The sequence below is a fragment of the Schistocerca serialis genome, chromosome 8 (assembly GCF_023864345.2).
Source record: "Schistocerca serialis cubense isolate TAMUIC-IGC-003099 chromosome 8, iqSchSeri2.2, whole genome shotgun sequence".
NCBI lineage: Eukaryota > Metazoa > Arthropoda > Insecta > Orthoptera > Acrididae > Schistocerca > Schistocerca serialis.
The window spans coordinates 435,735,660-435,753,838 of record NC_064645.1 but is presented as its reverse complement, the minus strand read 5'-3'; the positions used below and the strand labels follow the sequence as shown (position 1 = coordinate 435,753,838).

The 18,179-nt window shown below is 37.6% G+C and overlaps 1 protein-coding gene across 2 annotated transcripts in view; it reads right to left on the bottom strand.

The window, feature by feature from the left end:
- Positions 1 to 992: 992 nt before the first annotated feature.
- The window catches only part of LOC126416256 (transmembrane protein 68), a 127,531-nt gene continuing 110,344 nt past the window's right edge, over positions 993 to 18,179 (bottom strand). Inside the window, exons 4-6 of one of the 2 annotated variants that reach the window (XM_050083885.1) lie at positions 13,380 to 13,573; positions 3,150 to 3,353; positions 993 to 1,947 (exon numbers count right to left, since the gene is read on the bottom strand). In XM_050083885.1, the coding sequence (XP_049939842.1) occupies positions 1,837 to 1,947; positions 3,150 to 3,353; positions 13,380 to 13,573 (509 nt within the window). In that variant the 3' untranslated portion in view covers positions 993 to 1,836. The remainder of the gene's footprint in view (positions 1,948 to 3,149; positions 3,354 to 13,379; positions 13,574 to 18,179) is intronic. The other variant, XM_050083884.1, reaches the window with a different exon arrangement.

Genomic DNA, 18,179 nt, shown 5'->3' with positions numbered 1-18,179 from the left:
ATGGAAATGCAAGCCATTGCAGAAGGAAACAGGAATGATGTTGTTGAGCAGCCTGTGACAGACAGGAACAATGAGGATAACAACACACCACCAGAGCAATCAAAGAAACTGAATACTATGAATGTTGGCAGTCAAGTAGATTTCACATAAATGCCTTTTCTTGCAGCTGAAATGAAGCAGTTTCATAAGATGCCTATAGACACATTCAAAGAAGTTTTTAATGAAGAATTTATGGAGTACATCTGTAAAGAGAGAGTCAAATATGATACTCAGAAAGGATGTTTAGACTATCAACGTTCTCCTGATGAATTACATAAATATTTTGGCATTCTTATTCTTGCAAATTACAATACAGCCCCTTTTAGATGAATGTATTGGGAAACAAGGGCAGATATTTACAACTGTCTTGTAAGTAATTCACTCAGTTGAAACAGGTTTGAAAAAATCCATCACTTTCTACATTTTCAAAGATAACACTACTACAGATCCAAGTAATAAAATGTAGAAAATTGATCCTCAACACCATATTTCTGCAACACGTTCAGCCAATAGGGCAGTTTTCTCTTTAGATGAAGCCAGGGAGTCCTACTGTGGACATAACAGAATGAAACAATTCATAAGGGGAAAACCTATTTGTCACGGATACAAGTTATGGTGCCTTGCAGCATCTGAGGGCTATGTTGTGAAAATCAGTCCACACACACTGGTGCTGGTGACAAAGCAGGAGGAAAAGTATCGGGAACTCAAATAACAGAAAAAAAATGTGTACATTTTTTCTTCCTCCTCATTCTGTTTTCTTTGTTAACACGTATTTCTACTACTGAGTAGTTTTTCATAGTAATTTCAACGGCTTACTGCTGGATGTAATCATGCAAAATAGACTATATACCAGAGTCTCATTTCTCTATCTTAATTTTTTGTCATGCAGTTCCACACTGTAATATCACATTTCACAGTTTAAGATTTCATTTTTATTGTTTATGCCATTCTTGAATGTACACTATTTCAGACACCTACAAGCTCTTTTTACACATTTTTTAAATGAATTTTGGACATGAGAATCTCATTTGATTCCAATACTTCAAGGACAAAAGGCTATTCACCAATTAATTTTTAATCAATATTAATGAACCATTCATTAGACAACATAATTGTAATTTGTATTACTAATCATCAAAATCAATTTGATGTTAGCTTCATCATGAATACATCACAAAATTACTTTTTGTTGTGTGAATACTTCAAGAGACAATTGCTTTAGGGCAGCAAATAAATTATAAGAACATGTATAAATGAAAAGCAGGAGCTTTGCTTCTTTGTTTTAAGATGCATAGCTATGCATTTCTTGTATTTTTGTTACATCAATGATGAAGCAAAATACTGTTTCCGAAACATGTATTACACATAGAAGAATATAATGTTTAAATCAAGCTCATGAAAAATCTACACCACTGACACAAAGAGAGGGGAAAAAGTGCTAAAATGTAAACATTCATCACCTGATAGAAAAACTCAATGATCATCCTTTCTTTATGATAAAACAAGACATGTAAGACCAGCTTACACCAGTTCCAAAAATAATATAAATTAAATCAAGCACAGTGTTTCCACACACATCAAATTAAGATCAGGCTCTTTTATATATTTCTAATGCACGAGTTAGTGTGAAAATAACACATCACAATGAGAATTAATTATAATTCATAAAAACACCACCAATGAAGAGTTGCCTCTTTCTCATTTTTTTAGCATTTATAAATGGCAGTAAGTAGATATAATACTCCATCGTTGTTCAAAATCTGTCACTAATCCACTGCAAATAGAAAAGAAAAGGTATTATGTTTCTTTTTCTTTAGGCGTTTCATAAACTCGTTCCTTTAGTGCCCTTAAAATACTTCCAGGTGTCCGCTGGTGCTTCCGGATAAGATCTTCCAAAGCAGAAGCTATCTGTAGAGAAACCAAATCAGCAATTACCAAAAAGAACAACTATAAACTTACGACTTACACGCAGCATGAAAAATGCTGCAGAAATGTGTTGTTTACTTACAAATTTAGGCATACAGATTTTTTCAAACATAATAATTGTTTCTAAATTTAGTACTTAACCTATTAGAAACCAAAGAATTTCCAACAACTTAAATAACTCCTTTCGTATTCCCAGACTAATAAATTATAGCTAGAACATTATCATAACAATAATAAGTTGAGATAGCATTGATTTTTCTGTAAAACCACACAAAATATAGTAAACTAGATAAAAGAATCCTTAAATGGCATTAAACACAACTCTCAAACAGAAAATTTGAAAACAGAAAGTTCATTACATTTGTTCCAGAGCTAGCAAACATAACATAACATAAAATAACATAACATAACATAAAATAACATAACATAACATAAAATAACATAACATAAAATAACATAACATAAAATAAAATAACATAACATAACATAAAATAACATAACGAAACATAAAATAACATAACAAAACAATGGAAATTCCTGGTAGCAATATCAACAATTTAGGAAAAGATAGATTGCTACTTAGTGCAAAGATGACCTCTTATTGTAAAGATAACTTATTAAGTTGCAGACAGACAGAATTATAAGACACTTAGGCATAAGCTATTAGCCACAGCCTTCATCACAAAATGAGGAATACACACAATTTATTCACACAAGCAAGCAAGCCTCATGCACACATGACTGCTAACTCCAGCAGCTCGAGCCATAATGCAACAACATGTGGGACAGAAACAGCAATCTGAAGAGGGTAGGGAAGGGGAAGGGGAAGGGACAGCAGTGCAAGGGTAGGGGGAGAGAGGAGTGCTTTCTGGTGGAATGTGCAGGACCTAGTGCCAAAAGGTGCAGTGCCAGGAGGTTATGGACCAGGGAGGTGGGGAAAACCGAGTGAAATGCAGTAAGTAGCAGTCTATCTTTTTCCTACATCATTGGTAACAAACTTAGTTGTGACAACAGAAACAAATCTCCATTTATATGGAAGGGCAGAGTTCTTTCTGAATAGGTGTCTTTTACACAGAGAAAGTCTCTCTATTGGATAAAAATAACCATTGAAACAATATTTAAGTGATATTTCGTATTTGTGCCCCAAAGAAAAATTCACTTGACACTTAAATAATTCAATTTACCTTAGCCTGCAGTTGTTCTGGTGTGAGGCTGCCATCATATGGTATTGGTTTACCAATGTGGGTTTTAAGCTTAACAGGAAATCCCCCATATATGGGAACAAGAGGGAACCTTGTGATGTTGTATAGTCTCAACCAAAGACGACCACCAAGACCAATACTGCGAAATGCTTCCCTCAAGTTCTGTGTGAACATTGGGATAACTGGCTGCAAAAAATAAATTAAATAATTTTATTTACATTTGTCTCACATTCTCCATGTGATACCCTGTTCATAAAATGCAGTGGATGGGGTCAAGATAAGCACTTACCAATTAGCGAAGGTATGCACAGTGGATAGATGGGCAAATAAGAATTACAGCCCATTGGAGTCTCAATGCCAAGAGAGGACTATCCATTTGGCAGTGCAGGATTATATTACCAAGCTTGATGTTATTGTGAAGGTAAATAGCACTATCCATGAAAAGGGCCATACAATTTTTAAAATTTTGTTTAAGAGGGAGGATGGGATGTACGCTTTTGGGATAGAGATGGAAAACCATCATACATCATGGCAGATTGACACTTTGGCAGGATAATGCGGATATGTGAGCAGCGATCTATGGCTTTTTGCTGATGATGCTGTTGTGTACGGAAAGGTGTTGGCGTTAAGTGACAGGAGGAGGATACAAGATAACTTGGACAAAGTTTCGTGGGTGTGATGAATGACAGATGACTCTCAATGTGGAAAAATTTAAGATAGTGCAGATGAGTAGGAAAAATAATCTCAATGTTTGAATACTGCATTGGTAGAATACTGCTTGATACAGTCATGTCATTTCAATATCAGGGCATAATGTTGCAAAGTGATATGAAATGGAATGAGCATATAGGGATGATAGCAGGAAAGGTGAATGGTTGAATTTGGTTTATTGGAAGAATTTTAGGAAAGTGTAGTTCATCTGTAAGGGAAACCACATAAAGAAAACTGGTGTGACCCATTCTTGATTACTGCTCAAGTGTTTGGGACCCCCATCAGATCAGGTTACAGGAAGACATTGAAGCAACTCAGAGGTGGGCTGCTAGATATGTTATTGGTAGGTTTGATGAACATGCAAGTATTGCACAGATGCTTTGGGAACTCAAATGGGAATCACTGAATGGAAAGCAACTGTGTTTTTGAGGAACACTAATCAGAAAATTTAAAGAACCAGAATTCAAAGCTGACTGCAGAGCAATTCTACTGCCAGAATGAAATTTTCACTCTGCAAGGGAGTGTGCGCCGATATGAAACTTCCTCTACCAGCACTTGCCCCCCCGAAATGCAAAGATCCCGAGTTCGAGTCTCAGTCAAGCACACAGTTTTAATCTGCTAGGAAGTTTCAATTCTACTGCCACAAACGTACATTCTCCATAAGCACCACGAAGGTAGACAAGATATATTAGGGCTCGTACAGAGGCATATACACAGCTGTGTTTCCCTCTCTCTATTTGTGAGTGGAATAGGAAAGGAAATGACTTAATGATACTAGGTACCCTCCGCCACACTCCATATAGTGGTTTATGGAGTATGTATGTGGATATTGATAAGTGGAAAAAAGCTGCCATATCTCACATGGAACTTAAAACTTTATATTTCATTTGATTTAGTTAACCTTCTGAATTATTTAATGTACAAAGATGAAACTGGCATCAAGGTGTTCTTGAAGAACTTGATTCTGTTTTCCTCATAGACTTATTTACAGCAACAAATTTTTAAGTTGATGTAAAGAATGCTTACAAAAATGCATTTCCTGACAAAGTTAGTGATTTTCTGACAAATGGGAAACTTTTTTGTCACTGAAACTAAGAGTATATATTACACAAACAAAATCTTAAGAATAAATCATATTTTCATCAGCTCTGATGTAGAACTGTGTCACAGAGTTCTAACGTGAGGTAATCTGAGTTACTGTGATACATAATGCTTCTTCCAGTTGCAAGTGAAGAGCTCTCATAGTTGCAGGAATTATTATTTTATTTTTTGTGTGTTGTTTGATGCTGAACAATATCAGAAGCCAGGGTGTTAACAGTTATGAGTGGAAATGTTGAACACTGTTCCCTCGAGGGGGGGGGGGGGGGAGAGGGGGTGAGGAGGGGGAGAGCTATGTGAAGTGGTCAAGAGAAAGTGTTTGCATTTTGTGAATCTATTTTGAGAAAGAAAACTTTAATGGAAGCTTGTTTGTCTTCATTAACAAGGCGGTTGAAAGAGCTGCTGCTGCTTTAAATATAAACAAAAACACTTCAGTACTGTAAAGGCAGACAAGGATACGTATGAGAATGAAAAGAAAGCTGGAAAATCATTGAACAGGAAAACTTGGGAATACACTGTACAGGTCAGCGGATTACCAAAATAGCTTATTTGCTGGGAATATAATATATTACGTTTATGATTATACTGCAGAAAGGAATATGTGACACTTAACAAATTATTGATCATGCTTAAGGAAGCAAGTATACTGAAGAGCCAAAGAAATTGGTACATCTGCCTAATATTGTGTAGGGCCCCTGCGAGCACACAGAAGTGCTGCAACACAACGTGGCATGGACTCAACTAATTTCTGAAGTAGTGCTGGAGAGAACAGATACCACAAATCCTGCAGGGCTGTCCATAAATCCTTAAGAGTACGAGGGGGTGGAAATCTCTTGTGAACAGCACATTGCAAGACATCCCAGATATGCTCAATAATGTCCATGTCTGGGGACTTTGGTGACCAGCAGAAGTGTTTAAGTGCAGAAGAATACTCCTGGATCCACTCTGTAGCAATTTTGGATGTGTGGGGTGTCGCGTTGTCCCGCAGGCATTGCCGAAGTCTGTTGGTAGGCACAATGGATGTGAATGGATGCAGATGATCAGACAAAATGCTTATGTACGTGTCATGTCACATGTCAGAATCATATCTAGACATATCAGGGGTCCCATATCACTCCAACTGCACACACACCACACCATTACAGAGCCTCCACCAACTTTAACAACAGTCCCCTGCTGAGATGCAGGGTCCATGGATTCATGAGGTTGTCTCCATACATGTACACATCCATCTGATCGATACAATTTCAAATGAGACTCATCCAACCAGGCAATATGTTTTCAGTCATCAACAGTCCAATATCAGTGTTGAGTACCAGACGAGGTGTAGAGCTTTGTGTTGTGCAGTCATCAAGGGCACACGAGTGGGCCTTTGGCTCCGAAAGTCCATATTGATGATATTTCATTGAATGGTTCACATGCTGAGATTTACTGATGGCCCAGCATTGAAATCTACAACAATTATTGGTGGGGTTGCACTTCTGTCACGTCGAACGATTCTCTTCGGTCGTCGTTGGTCCCATTCTTACAGGATCTTTTTCCGGCCGCAGCAATGTCAGAGATTTGTTGTTTTACCAGATTCCTGATATTCATGGTACACTCGTGAAATGGTCGTACGGGAAATATCCCCACATCATCGTTACCTTGGTGGTGCTGTGTCTCATCGCTCGTGCGCCGACTATAACACCATGTTCAAACTCACTTAAATCTGATATCCTGTCATTGTAGCGGCAGTGAATGATCTAACAACTGCGGCAGACACTTGTTGTCTTCTATAGGCATTACCGACCGCAGTGCCTTATTCTGCCTGTTTATACATCTCTGTATTTGAATATGCATGCCTATACCAATTTCTTTGGCACTTCATTGTATCTTTCAAAACATTCACATGAGATAATTCACAGCTCTGGGCAACCTGAACTTTCATGGTTGACATCTCTCTGGACATAAGCTATTGATGGAGAGAGAAGATGTAACTGCGTGGCTGATGACAAATCAGTTTCATTATGAGAAACAGATTTCTGAGTTTATAGCTAATCTATTATTACATTTTCTGACCAACCACACAGTTAAGTCTTCTCTATCCATCAATATCTTATGTCCAGAGAAATGTCAGCCATGAAAGCTCAGGTTGTGCAGAGCTGTGAATAATCACATCTGAATGCCTCGAAAGATACCTGCTTCCTTAAGCATGATCAATAATTTGTTAAGTGCCTCATATTCCTTTCTGCAATATAATTATAAACTTAATATATAACATTCCCAGCAAATAAGCTATTTTGGTAATCCACTGATCTATACAACTTTATCCCACGTTTTCATTTTCGACGATTTTCCAGCTTCCTTTTCCTACTAATACATTTCTTTGCCAATCCTTACAGTATTGTAGTGTTTTTGTTTGTATTCAAAGCTGTATCAGCTCTTTCAACCACCTTGTTAAAGGAGATATATGAGGTTCCATTGAAGTCTTCTCTCTAAAAGTAGACACACAAAACAAAAAACTTTTCTCTCAATTACTTCATATGGCAATCCCCTAATTGAATGGTGTTCAGTGTTCCCACTCATACCATCTAGCACACCTGCTTCTGACACTGTTCAGCATTACACAACAAACAAAAACTAAAAGAAAGACTCCAGGAACCATACTAAATGAAAACAAAAAGAGTCACAGTGCCCAACAAATGACGAGGACAGGAAGGTGCCTCAACCTCAAGGAAACAGGAAGGAAGGAAAATTTGAGTTTAATGTTCCATTGACAGTGTGGTCATTAAAGATGAAGCACAAGCTCGCATTAAGGATTTGGAAGGAAATAAGCTGTGTCATTTTGACAGGAACCATCCAGGCATTTACCTGGAGTGATACAAGGAAATCACTAAAAACCTAAATCTGGATGACTGGTGGAGATTTGAACCATGGTTCTCCCAAATACAAGTCCAGTGTGCTAACCACTGTGCTACCTTACTCAGTCAACTTTAACCATAATGCAGATTAGAAGTGGTGGTGTAGAGAAGGTTTGGCAATTGTGATTGTTGGCCACAGCCACTGGTCTCATGGGATTGGCTGAATGTGTACCATGCTCCCATGTGATCTTCGCCCCACTGCATCCTAGTTAGTAGTAATTTAACAGTATTTTGAACAGAGTACAGTCCTAAAATACAACCACACCTTCCATCAGAACTTCAACTATCTCTCATTCTGTCCCAAGATGAGGGATATCCTTTCCTCCGAAGTGGTATTCAATCACTCTCACCATATGCAACACCCTAAGTCCATCCCCTAGCCACTACCGTTCCAATGTTGTACCCAATACCGTATTTACTCGAATCTAAGCCGCACTTTTTTTCCGGTTTTTGTAATCCAAAAAACCGCCTGCAAAGTAAGCGGAAATTCTGAAAAATGTTGGTGGGTGCCGCCACGACTAACTTCTGCCATCGAATATATGTAGGCATACTTTGCAGGCACAAAGATAAATACTGGCGCCAAAACCTCTGTGTCAGTAAATAAATTAAAAAAAAAAATGTAGAAAAATGTAAACATTATGGCCATGTATTCTTTCATGTTTGCTACTATCTCATTTAAATCCTGTCTGCCTAATGAACTATGAAACTAGAGTGAGACAACAGCAAACGCGGAAGAATATAAATATCATGTCATGTTTATGTTCATATTATTCTTATGCTGAATAGCGACACATTCAGAAATGAAGAACGGTAACTAACAAGATTTTTAAATTTAAGATGACTAATTTCTGTGCAGAATGTAATGTACTAAAGAAGCGTCTGCAAAGATTTTCAAACGGAGAAAAATTTTCGCTAAACTCTCGTTCAGAACATCATCTACAGTCTATTATTTGGTTCTTGTTGATCATTATCAAAGAAAGCAACAGTGTAAGTAACAACAAATAGCAGTCTTTTGCCATTGTTTCACTTATGAGATAATTGTTCCTTTTCTTTTTCTTTTTTATTGTAAGCCACGGTACCATGCACAAAAACAAGCAATGCTGTGAGAGGCGACAGGTCATGAGCACTCAGTATCAGAATGCGACAAACAATGCACGACACAGTACAATAATGCGTTTTCAGCTTAAAGTGACAAACACCTATAACAAAGAGAACGACACTTATCAGATCTTAGCAAAATAAGCAATCGATTCAAACCAGATGAAGCACGTGAAAAAGGAAGGGTACCCGTATAAATATGGGCAGAGCGCCTGACACATGGCAATGGCTACTTGGTAAAGCTTAAGTGTTAAACTTACGACTCGACCCAAACTACTGTACCTGTATTCAAAAAGATTTCGGGCTTGCAGCCGGTTGTCGTGGTAGCTGTGTATTCATCCATTCAACCTCAGTTGTGTTTCATGTTACAACGGACCGACTTTGTTTCGGTTTGGAGGGGTGGTCGAAAACTTTTCTCTCACCTTGAATTTTGAGTCTCAAATTTCAGGAGCGGCTTAGATTCGGGAAATTTTTTTTTCCTCGATTTTGAGTCTCATTTTCCAGGTGTGGCTTAGATTCGAGTGCGGCTTAGATTCGAGTAAATACGGTAGGTCATTCTCCATGGATGACCAATGTGCAAGCCTGTATCATACATCATACACCACTATCTATTCCATTCCAGTCATAGGCATTTCCTGTCTGGTCAAAGGCAGTGCAAAGGCAATCAGGTTTTATATCAGCTATCCTGTTAATACCTGGAAGTTTTTATGTTTGTATGATAAATAACCTGTTCTCTACATGCTGGTCACTGCCAAACTGTAGCTAATCACAAACTTGACCTGCCTTCAGTACCTGCTCCTCTGAATTGCATGCTCTCCGTTCTTACAACTACACTGGCCTCAATGTGTACTAGTTCTCTTTTGAGCCACTCCATACTGTCTCCCACATCCTAACCCTTTCTTCCCCTTCACATCAAACTTGACAGACCTGTACATGCTACTGCACAGGATCACTTTTTGCTACTATTGTTTGTAGGGACAAGCAAATTTTTGCGAAAACAACAATACAAAAATAACAGCTTTTAGCAAAAAATGCAAAATTGGTGATTTTTACAAGATATCACAAAATTTTAATCTTCCTGTTGAAAATGTTGAAAATCTGAAGATAGTAATTTCTTAATTTTTGTAATTGCTGGTTATTGAATGTTGAAATAGCATTTTGTCTTCTAATCTCCTCGAGGTTGAGGTTTGTGCATAATCTTAAAATGATAGTTCAGGAGGTTCATTTCACATTTAAATTGGCAAACCACAAAAAAATTAAAAAAAAACATATTTGTAGAAGAAACAACACAGAATTTGTTGGAAGCAACATCGAATCGGGCAAAAGAGCACCGAATTGGGCAAAAGAGCACCGAATCGGGCAAAAGAGCACCGAATCGGGCAAAAGAGCACCGAATCGGGCAAAAGAGCACCGAATCGGGCAAAAGAGCAAATTTGTCAAAAACAACACCGAATTCTTGAAAACAACATGTAATTTGAGAAAACACTGAATTTCACAAAAAAACGAGTTTGGCAAGAAATAATGTGGGGAAAAAATACCAAATTTGGCAAAAAATTTCACAAAAAAAACACTGAATTTGGCAACAATCATGGAATCTGAAGAGGATCAACACCAAATCTAGAAAGTAAAGAAAAGAAAAAGAAAAAAAGTTATTTCACAATCATCATCACCAATTTTGGAAAAAAACAGTACCAAATTAGGCAAGAATCTGCACCGAATTTGGCAAAAAACAGCACCGAAAATGGCAAAAAAACAGTACCAAAAAGGCAATAAAACATCACTGAATTTCGAAAGATAACTCGAAATTTGATTATAAGACAACTAATTTGGTAAAAAGTAACACTTAATTGGACTTTAAATAAAACCTGATTTGGCAATAAATAAATAAATACAGACATCGAATAAGGCAAAAAAGACACGATGTCACAGCAGAAATTACAAATATGTTGGTAAAAATAACAATGAATCTGCCAAAAAAAGTAACAACATATTTGACAAAAAGTAACATCGAATTTGGCCAAAAATAACACTGAATTTTGCCACAAATTAAAACTATTTTTTCCTGTCCCTAATGATAAATGTTTAACTTTAGTGGAAATCTGTCCCCAAGGATTGAAGCACACCATACCTGGAACACTCTTTCATTTTTCCCGAATTTAGCTGCACAAATGAGCCAAACAATTTGGCACATGACCTAGTTACTTCCTATTTCATTAATTTTGCTACCCAAACCTATCTATCTTGATCCATACATGGAAAAGGTACCATAGACTATCACATCACTTTCTGCAAATTTCACTTCATCCACAACATACTCAAAGTTAATAAAGTTTGACAGGCATCTACTAGCTTCTTAAGACACCCTCTGGGGTGCCACATCACGTATTGCAGCTCATATAAAACCTTCCATCCCTCCTTAGACCAATGGCAGCATTGTTTGTTTCACACTGAGCAATGAGAGCCATTAGTTCTCGTATTGGTGGCTTTTCAGCAGCAGCAGCAACAACAACAACAACAACTTAAAAACCAAGTAGTATTGCCTTTTCACAATGGTCTGAGCACGATAGTGCTTGATACCAATATGTTCCAAAATGCCATGCATGAAAATGTGATTTTTCAGGGGGTCATATCTTGCATTACATCTGTCAGAGAGATAAGGGGTCAAGTGTTTGGATAGCCCCTGGCCTAGCGACCATACGTATACCTACCAGAAGAATAAACACATTGTAGCTGTCCCTAAGTACAGGTTCAAACTTTAAACATTACACACTTCCTCCAGCCCAGGCAACTGAGGCTATAAAGAAACCACTTCTTCATGGGGCGCTTCCTGAATGAAAATACCAATTGTGGAGCTGTCCACTTCACTTCTATAATTTCTATTCAAAGCATATCATAATTTTTCCCACATGTTCTTAAGATGACATTCTTGGGGAACTTAGAGCCTTTTATCAATATCATTATCCGTTACTGACATCCACAGGTTCAAAGTTGCTGTATTTATGCACATAATATACAGTCTGACACAAATGTAGTTTTAACTGATGTAGTGAACACATAGCAAAGGTTCTAAAGTCATAAAACTATGTTTTTAGTCAGCATTTATTCACCCATAAAACTTTATGATTCACTGTCTCGGTATAATGGCACCTCATGTCTATACAAATATGTGCAAAGTACTATTGCAGTGACAAAAACTGGGCTATAAAGTGTTTTAACATGCCTGAAAAGAACTTAAAATGACTGCCAAAAGTTACACAAAACTGAAATGATGCAAATTTAGTCAGATATTTTTAATAACATTTCCATTAAATCATAATCTGGGCATTTCTGATGAACTATTATTGATGAATGAAGTATTCAGAAAAAATTGTGTGTTACCCTAACACTATACATAATTATTTGTTGTTTATACATGTCAAAGTATGTCAATATATTGAAGTATATAAATAAAGTGTCAAATCTTTACTGACCTATAGAATTCATTTTATATAAGCAGCACATTCTGCTGTAGCAGGGAAAAGAAGGGAACCAGTGGCGAACCAGTATGTATGTATGTATCCATGCATGCATGCATACATACATACATACGTACATACATACATACATACATCATGTTCCATAAATACCATCAAAGAAAATGGCCCTCTGAGGAGTGGTGTAAGTAAAGTTATGCATTGACACTAGCAACTACTGCAGGCTACTTCTGTAAAATATCTTAACTAATACTGACTAGTACTCATCAACTCATAACTAAGAGCATTACTTTCATATATCCAGTTAGTATGTGTTATTTGGTTTATGGCAATTGACACTGACTTTTAGTAACAGAATCATTTGGAAACTGAGGATGGTAAGAGATATGCATGCATGAATGAAGAGCATCCCTTAATGTACATTCTAAGCAATATTCAAGTTCTGAAAGCCTCATTTCAACCAAGAATCAAGACCTGGGAACCTTAAGTGCAGAAACAGAATCAGGAGAATGTACACACTTTTCTGTTCTGGACGGTTACAATCATAGACTAAGAATTAGGATGTGTAGAATTACATGTTTATGACAATTCTTGTATTAATTTTTATTTGTCTCATATATTTGAAGACTACTTTACTAATGTGCTGTTAAATGGCTGCTACATCTAAGCATGTTAACTCTTGAGTAAAATATGTATTCTATATTCACAATGGTTTATTCAGTCTGGATCTATGTAACATTCAATGCAAATAATGAAACAATGTACAACAATAGGTGTGCATACCTTATTTACCACTGAGAAAGAATGTTAAGGAAAATGGAAGACACTACCTATTTCTGGTAAGTGGTGCACTCTCATCTGATGACCTTTAATTAACTAAGTATGATGTCAGTAGTACAGTTACAAACACACACAGATATACACATATTTACCGCTTTGGCTTCAAGTGCAACTTTTGCAAAACCGAGTCTTTTCTTCCACATTAGTCTGTAGTATGAATCTCCAAACTGTGCTTCATACACACCGCCTGGTGAAATAGCAAGCAGGTTATTTTCCTTCAGTATATTAGCACATGTGTGCACTGTGCCAGGTATCACTCCCAGCACCTCAGATACAATTGTCCAACCTACAAAAAAAATTATACATCATAAAAATATTGATACACTTAATAAGGTACAATGTAGCAGACTTCAATACATATAATCCACTCTGCCAGTACTTTTGTTACCATATTAATATAGAATTATTTAATTTTTAAGTGCACACCTACATATCTAAACTCAAGACATTAACAAACAAACACACACACACACACACACACACACACACACACACACACACACACACAAGCTGTTAAAGAACAAAAAATCATAACAAAAGAACAGAGAAGACATATGATGACTGATGATATTTCATAGTGAGGGATGGCACAACTATGTGTATTTTAAGCAAAGTTTGTCTTTACAGTCTCAGTTGTGTGACAAAATGCCTGATGACTAGTTTTTTGACAATAAAAATGATCATCTTCAGAATTAAGTGTTTACAATTGATGATAAGTCAACTCTAATAAAGAGCAGATGTATGTGGCTGGCTATTTCTTAGACTCTATGCCTGTTAGTATATGAGGAGGATACCACATCATAAGCAAATGATCACCAGCCTCTCCAGAGAATCTGAGAAAGGCTAGCTGTCTTCACCAAAGCAGCTAGCCACTTGCAAAAACTGAGTATTGCCTCTGAACCCTAACAGAAAGTATCACTTGTGGTGATATGAGTGATCATTTGAAGCTGGGTGCGTGCATCATGTTTAATCACCATTGACAGAGCCTCTTCCACATCCCGGACAAGGCCCATACAATCAGAGTGGACCTGCTCATTATTTACTTAAAAGGGTATATCACCTGCCTAACACTGGAGCTCCCAATGAGCAGCACACCCAGCCTCTACACTTGTCTGAAACATTGAGGAAGATCAGGCCCAGTATCGAAATACAAAATATCCAATGTTGTCTCAGATGTACTTCAACAAGTATCAGTGCACCAATGCAAAGCCAGTGCCTTGGCCACAGGGCAATACCACTTTGTTATGTATCACAGCTGAGTAGCAGTGCTTTCAAATACAATCTGCAATAAAAAATGTTGCAAAATTAGGAGAATATTACTGAAAAATTCGTATTCAGTATAATCATTAGCAACTGATACTACAAAAAGGAAATGTAAAATATTGCACATAGATAGATAAAATTTCTCAATATTGTTTACGCACACGATCAGCAACAAAACACCTGACACTCTAATATTGTTTTTCAGCTTACATCAGTGTTAACTAACTTAAAGCCAATGAGCTTTTAATAGTGACTTCTCCTCTGCCACTCCCAAGTGGAATGAAAACTGTATGTGATAGTTCTTAGATGATGATCTATCTATAAAAGTCTCACTAGACACTTAAGTTACTTTAACTCAACTCATCTGCATTAGATACAAATAAAATAAATTCTTAGAGACAATATTCCCTTCAGGGACCCAGTCAGAAATTGATTTTGTGTGAGAGAGGAAGGGTTCATATAAAGACAACCCATGCTATGGATGTCTTGCAGCAGAAGTGAGGTGAAGAAGAAATACTGATCCTGTGAGAAAAAAATAGTTCAGGAAACCCAAAAATAGCAACTGTAGAGGCCAAGAGTTTCACACATACCAGAAAGACTCCAGCATAAGCAGCTGCACATGAGTATTTAGATCTCTCCAGGAGATGTTCCTGAGGTGTGACATTCATTAAGGCAGCAGCACAGAACAAAACAGGTTCACTGGTATTGATACTTAGACAAAAAGTTCAGCAGAGGATATTTCACAAAAAAAATTATGTCTTGACTGGTGAGAGACAATATTAACCCAAAATCAAATACCATCTGATGCTTAGTGCTTCCTCATGAGGAGCCCACACAGCAAGATTAAGAGACGTCACCGCTGTGAGAACAAAAGGGATACCTCATTGTCATTGTAACTGTCTACTTGTCCTCTAGGCAATTTCTACACACTGAGTGCTGAACTGTAAGTAGCATGCTGCTTACATCAAGTCACGTCTTTTGGACTTTGAAGCACCTCAAGTGAAATTATATTTATGTCCTTTCGCATAACAACAAACCACAAATGCATGTTCAATACCCCTTCGTCAACTCTTAACCAAACAGTCGACCTTGAGCTACACTACAGATCAGTCCGTCACAACATCCTACATTCCAAAAACTAACACAAATGCAAAAGAAATACTCAGTGTAGGTATGATGTCATATGACACATCATCATTACACTATGAGACAAAATTCAACATGCAGTATTGGTAGATTCAGTTGACCATAAATGCAAGACTAGCAGTAATACCAGCCACTATTTTGCAGACTAAAAATTCACAAATACTACCCACCCCATTTACTTGATATGAAATCTTGTGGCTTCCTCTTTCCTATGACTGAAGAAAAGATGTAACTGCAGATATTTTCTTAAGCTGAACATAGTATATCAGTGCATCAAATGACATTCACCAAAAAAATCTACTAGAACCATTGGAGATGAAGGGAAAGGTGCATAAAGTTTTGTGGGAAATATTTTTATAGGCGTACTGAAAACATTTATTACAACAGGTTCACTAAGGACACTTTTAGCACAATTCTAATAAATGTTTTTAAAACCATATATGTACATGAAATCTGTTAAATCAGAACCGAGAACTAATATTTTAAGTAAGAGGGTACAACAAGTAAAGATACATGTTTATTCAAGATATTTCAATTTCTTCAAACATTTTAAGTCTTAACAGCATTTATAGCAAACAATATCTATCATTTACAACAACAGTACAAGAAATTAAAATGATTTTTTTCAGACTGTCTCTGTTTTGGCGCAAACTGGAACTCTGTATTCTGCTGCAACAAGCTCCCATCTGATACAAAACAAGAAATTGTGACTCCCTACCAACTCAAAAGATTATTATCTGATTACTTTGAATAAAGACTGAAGAGCTCTGTTAGGGGTCTGCAGCAGATGTTAAAGGATATGATGTTGTCGAATACAGCCTGTTCAGTAACTCTGTGATAAAGTATGCATTTAGTCACTGTTTGGCATGGGCATTTATGTGACTAGATAGCTGATTCTCTGTCATACCTGCAGGGAACACAGACCTGTAATCGCAGCATAGCTGGTATAAGATGTGGCTGTTTTCACATGTTGCAGTAAGAAATGCCTGTGACTTTACTGCAACAGAATGTGTGGGTGGGTGCACATATGTATCATGTACCTTGTTAGTCCACGTGAGCACAATCTGTAGGATGGAGGGTTAAAAGCAGGGGCAACAAATGTGTGGACTACAATTCTGTGCACGTCAAGTGGGCAAAGTAATTCTAGTTTGGGTGGTGATGATAGCAAGAGGTAGTCAGACAGCTGGAAAATAATGATGTGGAGTTTTTCAAGGCCCAACCAACATTGGATGATTAGGAGAGGCCTGACTGAAGTGTGATCTGCCAAGCTGGCGACTTATTAGTGTTGCAAGAAGGAATGGTGTGGAAAATTTGCTTCTGGATCAGCTGCCTATAAAGGCTCTGGCAAGGTTATCAGCATATACAGATAGTTACTGATTCCCGCTGCAGGAGTGATGTCCATAGAGGCTAAGGCAACAAGAGAGGGTCTTTTTGATGTGAAACTGATGACATTTGTGGTTAGTATATTTGATATGAACAGAGATTTTTCATGGAAGCATTTGAGAACTATGAGGGTTGACCAAAAAGTAATGCCTCCACCTTCATAACTCTTCAACAGTTGACAGCATTGGTATGTGGCAGGTACTGGCTTGTTCCACAGCCTCTTCTCGATAGCTCCAGTTGGCGGGAAGCGTTAGCACTGAATGATTGTGTTGTTACTGTGTAAAGTATGGAACCCTGTGCAGTCAGTCAGTCAATGCGATTTAAGCAATGTGCACTCATTGAATTCTTGACAGCAGAAGGTGTCACCCCAAAGGAGCTTCATCAGAGGATGAAAGCAGTTTATGGCGATTGTGTTGATGTGAGTACTGTGCATTGTTGGGTGAGTAAGTTTAAAGATGTTGAGGCGGGAACATATGACCTGCATGGCAAACAAAGAGTTGGACATCCTCTGACAGCAAACACCGAGTTTCACAAGCAAAATGTAGACAGATTGATTCAGGACGATGGCCGGATCACTCAGAGAGAAACTGCAAGCACAAGGACGTATGGGTCACATTATTGCTTTGCTTGGTTATCTGAAGATCTGTGTACGATGGGTACCCCGGATGCTGACACCTGAAATGAAAGCGCACAGACTTGAAATTCACCAGGAACTCCTCTTTCGTTTCGAGAATGAAGGTGATGCCTTTCTCCATTCAACTGTGACAGGAGACGAAACGTGGGTACACCATTATGACCCATAGATGAAATGTCAGTCTATGAAATATCGACGCAAACACTCACCCCTGAAAAATAAATTCAAGACGCAGCCCTCAGCTGGAAAAATTACGGCCACAGTGTCCTGGAATGCAGATGGTGTTATCCATCTTAATTTCCTTGATTGTGGAACAACAATAAACTCAGAGTGTTACATCACAATGCTGCAAACTCTGAAATGATGGTTAACAAGGGTCCGAAAGGAAAAGGGAAATGTTTTCCTGCAGCATGGCAATGCCAAGCCACACATTTCACGTGCCACCAGAGCAGAACTTCAGAGACTG